General features: G+C 62.3%; 1 protein-coding gene across 1 annotated transcript; it reads left to right on the top strand.

Moving 5' to 3' along the window:
- The first annotated feature begins 167 nt into the window (after window positions 1–167).
- On the top strand, window positions 168–3693 carry SPON2 (spondin 2). The gene is made up of 6 exons (XM_021100861.2): window positions 168–378; window positions 699–924; window positions 1286–1509; window positions 1581–1772; window positions 2184–2358; window positions 3323–3693. Exons 2-6 carry the CDS (start codon window positions 702–704, stop codon window positions 3505–3507), a joined length of 999 nt encoding a protein of 332 aa, XP_020956520.2. The 5' UTR covers window positions 168–378; window positions 699–701; the 3' UTR covers window positions 3508–3693.
- The last annotated feature ends 5923 nt before the right edge of the window (window positions 3694–9616 follow it).

The following is a 9616-nucleotide window of genomic DNA, read 5'->3' as shown; positions in this document are numbered from 1 at the left end:
TCTCCCTGCTGGCTTTGGCACCACCTCTAGGGAGACACTAGGAAGGGCCTGATGGGAAGGAGGGGACTGGGGGGAGGGGAGGGCCAGGGGAAGACAAAGGAAGGGGTGCGGCGAGTGGCCCCCGCCCAGGGGAGGAGTGACCTCAGCCCGAGCGGCATCTGTTCGGCGTCAGAGGCCGGCGGGCGGCCAGGCGCTCCGGCACCCAGCCCCTTCCTCTCCCTCTCCCCGCGTCCCATCCAGCGCTCTCCGCGGTGGAGGCCCTGGGGCCTCATTGGCCGCCCGGGCGCTGACCGCGGCATAAATTGGAGCTCTGGGCGCCTGCGGGGACCTTTGGCCGCCCACAGCCCGGCTGCCAGCCCCTCCCGTCGGTCCTGCTGGGTGAGTACTGCATGTGCGTGTGCCGCCCTCCCAGCTCTGTCCCCCAGCTCAGAAACCCGCAGCACCCCAGGAGGGGCCTGCGTGTGCCACCGCGTCAGGGCGCAGCAGTCCCCAGGCTCTCTCAGACGCCAGATGCAGAGGCGTGTGGCCGGGGAAAGCCGCCGGGCGCCGAGCCGCTCTGAGCTGCCGTGCCAGGCGTGACCTGCCAACACCGGCTTTCCAGCCTCGGGGTCAGGAGCCCAGACGGGAGCACGGGGGTGTGCCCGGCACCCCCGTGTGTCAGGACCGCGGCGCAGCGAGGGCCCTCCTTCTCCCCGCAGGTGATGGGAACCGTGAGTGCGGTCGCCCCCCGGGCCCGCGCCCTCTGGGCCCTCCTCCTGGCCTCTCTTGGCACCGCTGCCGGGCAGCCGCTGGGAGGAGAGTCCGTGTGCACGGCCCAGCCCCTGGCCAAGTATGGCATCACCTTCACGGGCAAGTGGAGCCAGGCGGCCTTCCCCAAGCAGTACCCGCTGTTCCGCCCGCCCGCGCAGTGGTCTGCCCTCCTGGGTGAGTGCCGCCCCACCTCCACATGTCCTGCAGGAGGGCCTGTCACCCGACGGGCGCCCTGCACGTCACAGTTTTGAGGGCACGCTCACCCAATGCACCTCGATGCGAGAAGCGCCTGCTAAGCGCCTACTGTGTGCCGGCAGCAGTGTCCTGGGCTTGGGGATGTGGCGGGGCAGCACGGCCAGGGTCAGGGGAAGGGCCCACTGGACGCTGGTCACGCGGCCAAGGCACCGGGCAGGGTGAGGCCCCCCCGCAAGGCGTCCACCCGCGTGCGTGACAGGTGGCCGTGCTCGGGCCCAGTGGAGGAGGGTCAGCGTCCCGGCCTGGGCGGCGGCTCCGGCTCACGCAGCCGCGTCCCCAGGGGCAGCGCACAGCTCTGACTACAGCCTGTGGAGGAAGGACCAGTATGTCAGCAATGGGCTGAGGGACTTCGTGGAGCGGGGCGAGGCCTGGGCCCTGATGAGGGAGATGGAGGCGGCCGGGGAGAAGCTGCAGAGCGTGCACGGCGTGTTCTCCGCCCCCGCCGTGCCCAGCGGCACCGGGCAGACCTCCACGGAGCTGGAGGTCCACTCCAGGCACTCGCTCGTGAGTGGGGAGGTGCCGGGGGGGGGGGCGTGGGCGGGGGGGGGGGCGCCCACTGAGCACTCGGCCCCCAGGTGTCCTTCGCAGTCCGCATCATTCCCAGCCCCGACTGGTTTGTGGGCGTCGACAGCCTGGACCTGTGTGACGGGGACCACTGGAGGGAGCAGGTGGCCGTGGACCTCCACCCCTACGACGCCGGGACCGACAGCGGCTTCACCTTCTCCTCTCCCAACTTCGCGACTATCCCGCAGGACACGGTGACCGAGGTGAGGGGACAGCGGCCCCGCCATTCCCCCCAGGAGGCCGGCGATGGCACCACCCACCGTGAGGGGCAGCTCTCTGGGCCCCGCTCTGCCCTTCGTTTAGAAGACCTGGGCAGATGCATCCCAGTGAACGGGGTGGTGGGGGGGTGCCCGCTGGGAGCAGCGGCTGCGCAGGGAGGGCAGAGGGCTGGGTCTGGAAGCGCCGGACCCAATCTGCTTCCCAGGCGGGGGGGCCATGTGCCCTGTGGGCTGCTGAGGAGGGGGCCGGGGGCCGGGCTCAGAGGGGGACCGGCCAGGGTCTGCTCCTCCCCGTCCTGCTGGACCCCCAGGTTGGGGCCGCCCCACGCCCAGGGCCAAGCGCACACCAGGTGCTCCTGGGTTCTCTGGGCCGTGCTGACGCCGCGTCTCCTCCAGATTACAGCCTCCTCTCCCAACCACCCCGCAAACTCCTTCTTCTACCCGCGGCTGAAGGCCCTGCCTCCCATCGCCAGAGTGACCCTGGTGCAGCTCCGGCAGAGCCCCAGGGCCTTCGTCCCGCCCGCCCTGGACCTGGCGGGCGGGGGCAATGAGATCGTGGACAGCCTCCCAGGTAAGCCCGGTTCTCACCACAGGGCCCACGGCCCGCCCTGCACGTCACATGTCTGATCCCGGGAGTCAAGCGCTCAGGCTCCTGGGCAGCCGTGACATCCACCACTGGCCACGTGGGAGCAAGAGCACCAGGCAGGTTGACGTGCCACTTGGGGACTCGCTCAGGCTCCACGGCACGGGGCAGCCGCTGTTCCGGAGCCCCTGCACCAGCTCTTGCTTCTCACCCTTAAGTAGCCCTCAGAAGTGAGTGTCCACCTCAGCTGCCCAAGAAGGAGCACCTGTGAAGCCACACCCGCCACTTTCACAGAGGCGCCCCCACAAGGGCCGAGGGTCCCCCCAGGGTGCCTCCTCGCCAGAGGACCTTCCCACCCAGCCGCTGAGGGACAGCTGTGCCGCGTACTGGGCCAGCGGGGCCACGCTTCCGCTGCGGTCAGCTTCCAGCTCAGCAGCTGGCACAGCAGAGCTGGGGTCTGGACCCGCCGCCGCTGCCCCCGGGGCGCCTTTCACGACAGCATCCCCTGCTCCCTCCCTCCTCCCCTCGCCCTGGGCCTCTCAGCGCAGAAACATTAACCCAAGGCAGTTCCGTGGCTTTTTTTTTCTTTTTCGGCCGCACCTGCGGCATATGGAAGTTCCCAGGCTGTCAAATCTGGGCTGCAGCTGCAGGTCTACACCACAGCCACGCCAGATCCGGGCCTGGCCGCGACCTGGACCTACACCGCAGCTCACTGAGCGAGGCCAGGGATCAAACCCGCGTCCTCATGGATGCCAGTCGGGTTCGTTAGCCGCTGAGCCGCGCCGGGAACTGCCCCGGTGGCTTTGAGGAGGTGTCTGGTGGCACCTCCTGTGGCCCACTCCAAACCGCGCCCGTGCGATCAAGCTCCGCCCGCAGCCTGGAGGTGGGGGCCAGGACCACCGCCCCTTCGGCGCGAAGCCCCGCCGCCTCAGGCTTCCCTGTGCTCCTCCAGTTCCAGAAACGCCGCTGGACTGCGAGGTCTCCCTGTGGTCGTCCTGGGGGCTGTGCGCGGGCCCGTGCGGGCAGCTGGGAGCCCGGAGCAGGACTCGCTACGTGCGCGTGCAGCCCGCCAACCACGGGGCGCCGTGCCCGGGGCTGGAGGAGGAGGCCGAGTGCGTCCCGGACAACTGCGTCTGACAGCCGCGCCCGCGCCCGCGCCCGCGCCCCGGCGGCCTCGCGCTCGGCGCCCGCGCGCTCCGCGCACCCGCGCTACCTCAGGCCCGGCCGCCAGGCGGCGCTGCAGCGGGTCCCCGGCGGGAGACCGAGGCGACCTGCTGCGTCCCCATCCCCGCTCTTGAATAAAGATCGCCGTCTCCGGCCAGGGCTGTCGTCTCGTCTGTCTCGAGCCGCCTGTCGGGCGCTGGGCGAGGGCAGAGCCAGCCCACCGGGGGCGAGTGTCCCCACAGCGGGAGGCGTGGCACCCGCGCGGGACACACACGCGCACAGCCGCCGGGGCCGCGGCGTCCCCTCCCCCAGGCCGCTGAGCTCCCAGGCCCCTCCCCTCGCAGGGGCGCCCTGAGGCCGCGCGGTTTCGCCGCCTGGCTCCTGTCCGAGCTCGGCGCCCTGACCTGGTCCCGCTGCGCAGATCCTGGGCTGGACCCTCAGGGGACAGCTGCTCGGCGCCACCGCTCCGTCTCCTGCTTGGCCCCCTGGAGAACGAGACCCCTCAGCCGCAGCACCGCCCGGCCGCCCTCAGTCTGCTCCTCCGATTCTCCAGCCCTTCCGCCCCCACGTGCAGACCCCCTCGCCCACCCCTTCCTTCCTGTCTGGGCGGCTGGGGCCGTCCATAGGCCATCAAGGTGACCTGTCCATGTCCCCTGGCCCTGCACACCGCTGTGGGAGCCCCGTCTCCGCTCTCCCCTCTGTGCCCCCCCCCCCCGCCGGTCCTCCCAGCAGACTGGCTGTTTCTTCCCCCGAAGAGAGTGGCCCGTGGCCTCCCCTCCCCGCCCAGCTCCTCCTCCTTGCTTGCCTGAAGGACACACCAGGGAAGAGGTCTCCCCCGACCCCCGCGACACACACCCAGGTGACCTGGGGGCGGTGCCCCTTCTGCTTCTCCTCTGCTGGCACCCCTCCCCCTCGGCCCTCCTCCCCATGAACTGACCCTCAGGCTCCCTCCGCCCCTCCTCCCCACCGCAGATTTATACCCCGGGGGTCACCTTGACCCTTGACCTCGGGGAGGAAGGTGTTCAAGCAGCTGCCTGCGACCCATCTGTCCCCAGTCGGTTGGGACGGAAGCCCAGCTGCTGCCCAGACAGCCTGATGGACAGACCGCGTTTGCCGAGAGGAGACTTGTCTGCAGAAGGTTCCCAGCGGGTGTTCTCCAAGGATGTATGGGCTCAGAGTTTTGGGCGCAGCGCTGCCCGTGGGGGTGCCAGCACGTACACCAGCCCCAGAGGCCAGGAAGGACCCTGCCAGGTGCTGTGCCCGAGCCCCCAGTCTGCCTCCCTGCACGCCAGCTAAGGGCCAGCCAGCCAGACTCCCGGAGAGCCTGGGAGCACGGCCATCGCTGCCCTGGGCAGGGGCCACCTTGCCGAAGCCTGGCGAGCGCCTCCGAGTGAAGGAGCTTGATCCACATCATCCATTTTGCAGGAGTCCTGATGCCGAGTCCCTAAAAGTACCAGGCAAGGGAAGTGCCCTCACTTAAGGCACTGACCAAAAGGCGGGCGCCCCCCCGCCCCAGGCTGCCTCCACGCCGAACAGCCCCCCTGACCTCGGGACCCTCAGCCTGGGGTCTGAGGCCCTCACACCCCAGCACAGGGGCCTGCACGCCCACCGCCGGCTCTCCAAGGGCACAGCGCTCCAGCCTGCAGCTCGCGCCAGGAAGGCACCTTCCCGAGCATATTCGTAAACGGAAGCCCCTGCTCGCAGGGGCCTGAGGTCTGCAGTCACGACCGAGGCCTGAGACGCCCAGGGAACACCCTGAGGCTCCTGGAGGAAACGCTCATGGAACGCGGCCTGGCGGCTGTGCTGTGCACCCGGGACGCAGCACTCCCGCCATGACAGGGACTCAAATTAAAACCCACCAGATGGGGAAACGACACCCCAAGTCAGGGGAGACGGCAGCACAAAGGAGAGCCGCGAGCCAGTGACAGCGGGACGATCGTGCGGGAGACCAGCCAAGCGTGTGGCCATGTCCCCAGACCCCAGCTCAAAACGCACGTGTGCCACGGACCCCCCACGGCCACAGGTGTAGCCCCGAGGAGACAGCCCGCGCCCTCCAGACGGGCCAGGACTGCAGACTGGAGTCCCAAAACCCGGTGCCACTGCAGGACAGGGGACGTCTCCTAAGGACACGGAGAGGCTGGGAAGACACCGGGGACCCTCTGGCGCAGGGCTCTGGGCGGGGCTGGGGGGCAGTGATGCGTGTCATCGCGGGGCCAGGACGTTTACTGCCCGCACAGGAGCTCAGACCCTGGAGCTCCAGTCAGCGTGGAGGTGCCTTTGCAGAAGCCTCTCGGGCCGGCACCCAGAGGGCGGCCCCTGGCAAGGGCCCGGGCCCTACCGCGGGCTCAGAAACAGCCTTGGTGCGTTCGGGCCGATGAAGACGGCACATGATGAAGTAAACCTGCCGGGGAAGCCTGGTTGACACGGCGCTGCTCGGGCTCCGAGGAAGAGGGGCTGGAACAGAGCGGCCGCCGCTGCCGCTGGGGCTGGCGGGCCTGGCGTTGCTGTGCCTGCTGGTGGTGATGAAGGTGGAGGTGCTGGTCCTGGGGCTGGTGTGGGGGGTGGTGAGGCAGGTGGAGCTGCGGGGGTTGGCGGTGATGTGGTGGGGGTCAGAGACGCGGCTCGGAACCTGTGCGGCTGTGGCTGTGGCGAAGGCTGGTAACTTCGATTTGACCCCCAGCCTGGGAACCTCCACAGGCCACATCTGTGGCCCTAAAAAAATAAAATAAAAAATTTAAAAACAATACCAACAATAACACAAAACAACAAACCCTGGAGAAGAGGCTAATCCGATTTCCAGAGGCGTCACCACATCATTAATTCCCAAGTCCAGGGTCCGACAGCGACCACGACGACACAAGGCCTAAAGGTAAAGAGGGACCACACAGCCTGCCCGAAGGAAAAAACGGATCCGAAGGCGACCCCGAAAAATGTCTCATGGCAAAGACGCCGGACAAAAACTTTAAAACCTTGTTTTAAAGACGTTCAAAGGATTACAGATATGGAAAAAAATCAAGAAACCAATGGAAATACCAATAAAGAGAGGGAAGCCCCCAAAAGAAACCCAGAGAAATTCTAGAGCTGAAAAGCATAAGAACTGAAATTTAAAATCCACTAGAGGCATTCAAGGGCCGATGTTAGCAGGTAGAAGAAGATCAGTGGCCTTGAAGAAAAGGCAGTGGAAGCGGCCGTGTCGGAGGAATGGAACGAGCAAAGATCAGAGGACAGAGGAAAGAGCCGAAGCGACCGTGTGACACCGTCGGACACGTCAACAGAGACGCTGCGGGAAGGTCCAGAGGTCGTCTGAAGACCTGCGGCGAAACTCTCTGAAATGGGAAGAGAGCCGTCAGCACAAACGTCTGAGAAGCTGAAAGAATTCCAAGTAAAATGGGCTCAAGGAGATGCCCACGAAGACGTGTTACAACCAAAGGTTCAGAAGACAAAGAGTCTCGGAAGCAGCAAGAGAAGCAAACCGTCCCACACGAGAGATCCTTGGGGATAATATTACTGGACCTCTTATCAGAAACTTTGGGGGCTGAAGACCAATGTATTAAAAGTGCAGAAAGAAAAAAAAATCCATCAACCAGGAATCCAATATCTTACAAAACTGCCCTTCAAATGCGAAGAAAGAGTTCTGGCTGCAGGGAAGTGGGTTAAGAATCCCACTGCAATTCGCTCAGGTTTCGAGAGAGGCACAGATTTGATCCCCAGCTCCAGCTCAGTGGGTTAAAGGATCTGGTGTTGCCACAAGCTGTGGTGTAGGTCGCAGCTGCAGCTCAGATCCCACGTTGCTGTGGCTCTGGCATGGGCCAGCAGCTGCAGCTCCAGTTCAACCCCTGTCCCAGGAACTTCCACATGCGGCAGGTGCAGGCTTTAAAAAAAGAAAAAAGAAAAAAGAAAGGAGCAGAGTTTTTGTATGGTATCAAAGTTAAACTGGCATAAATTCAAATCAGTGTGTTATAACTTTAGTACGTTAAATGTAATCCCATGATAACCACAAATAAAAATAGTTATAAAATACACCCAAAATGAGAAATGGGAAAGGAAAGCAAACATTTCACACACACACAAAAGATCAACTAAATACCAAAAAAAAGGCAGTAACGCAAGAAATTTAGGCCAGAAAATTATAAGGCACACAGAAAAAGCAAAATGACAGACGTCCCTCCCTACATAATTACTTTACAGGTAAACAGATTAAAATTTCTAATCAAGAAACAGAGATTGGCAGAAGAGATAAAAGCATATGATCCAGGAGTTCCCATTGTGGCTCAGTGGTTAACCAATCTGACTAGGAACCATGAGGTTGCAGGTTCGATCCCTGGCCTTGCTCAGTAGGTTAAGGATCCAGCGGTGCCATGAGCTGTGTTGTAGGTTGCAGACGCGGCTCGGATCCTGCGTTGCTGTGGCTCTGGTGTAGGCCGGTGGCTACAGCTCCGATTGGACCCCTAGCCTGGGAACCTCCATATGCTGTGGATGTGGCCCTAAAAAGACAAAAACAAAAAACAAAAAACAAAACATATGATCCAACTACATGCTGTCTGAGACTCACTTTGCGTATGCATGCATGTCTTTTTAGGGCTGCACCTGCAGCACCTGGAGGTTCCAGGCTAGGGGTCGAATCGGAGCTACAGCTGCTGGCCTACACCCCAGACACAGCCATGCGGGATCCAGGACTCATCTGCGACCTACACCACAGCTCACAGCAACGCCAGATTCTCCACCCGCTGAGGGAGGCCAGAGATCGAACCTGCGTTCTCACGGATACTAGTCAGATTTTTTCCCGCTGAGCCACGACAGGAACTCCAAGACTCAATTTAAATCCAAAGACACAAATAGACTGAAATTGAAAGGGTAGCAAAAGACATTCCTTGCAAACAGTAGCAAAAAGAGAACAGTCAGACAAACAGACTTTAAATCAAAAATAGTTACAAGACACTACGGACATTGCACGTTAATAAAAATGTTGAGACAATCCGGCTCTGTAGCATTCGGAGCAGTTACACTGCTCGTGACCGGTCACCACAACACCCGAGGCAAGACCTGAGAAAACTGAAGGGAGAAACAGGCAGCCTTACCAACAGATCTGGAGACCCGAAAGCCCTCCGCGTAGCACTAGGCAGACCCACCAGACAGAAGACAAGTCAGGAAACAGAGGACTAAACGACGCAAGAAACCAACTAGGCCTGACAGACGTGCCCCCGAGACAGCAGGGCCCACCTAATACCCACACGGAGTGACGTTAGCGCTTTTTTATGAGAAAAGGGAGACTCGGAAGGCCGTTCAGCGTGAGGACTCAAACCCAGGCTCTCCCCTCCTCCTGGTCCAGAGCGTTTTCATCTCAGCAGCCCACCTCCTCCTCCCACCCCCACGCCCACCCCGTGCCTTTTCCCACCGCAGTCTCACACCCCCGCCCCGCCTCCCGCCAGGCAGCAAAAACAACCAGAAAGTGGCCCTTTTGGTTGCGTCACTGCAGCTCGGCTTGTGGCCACCGCGGGCACCTGCCGGCTCGGGCTTGGGTGTCCCCAGAGCTGCCTTGTCTGCCTTTCCGTCCATTAGAACAGGTCACAATCCTTGACAGTCTGAGCCCGTCACTTGTACGGTCCGTTCTCGGTCCATCCCTGTGCCTGCAAACGGCGAGACTTCGCTCTCGTCGTGGCCGAGCAGCACATTCCATTGTCCGCATGCCTGCACCTTCCCTGTCAATCTTCTTTTGATGGATCGACGGTAGAGCACAGCAAACTACTCTCCAGTGTATGATAACCTATGTGGGGAGAGAATCTGAAAAGGGACGGGCGTGTCTGTGTGTAGAGCTGCGCTACTTTGCCGTACGCCTGAAATTAACACAACTTTGTAAGTCAACTATTCTCCAATGCGATTAAAAAAAAATCCTTAAAAGTAACAGATCAGGAGGAACTCTGGTGTCACCGCACTCGGGGAGGTCCCCAGGCTCAGGCGTCTCTTATCTCGTTTCCTTGGATTTGCTGCAGTCACCTGCCTAAGCGTAGCCACCATCTGTCATTTCTCACAGAGGTCATTTTACAAAATCATCCAGTGAAGTGCACTCAGGAAGCAATACCAC

This window comes from Sus scrofa, chromosome 8 (assembly GCF_054392235.1).
Source record: "Sus scrofa isolate SSC_HxYL_T2T_F1_AM1 chromosome 8, Sscrofa_HxYL_maternal_Yorkshire_Landrace_v2.0, whole genome shotgun sequence".
Taxonomy (NCBI): domain Eukaryota; kingdom Metazoa; phylum Chordata; class Mammalia; order Artiodactyla; family Suidae; genus Sus; species Sus scrofa.
The sequence above is the reverse complement of the archived record's forward strand: the minus strand, read 5'-3'. Positions and strand labels throughout refer to the sequence as shown.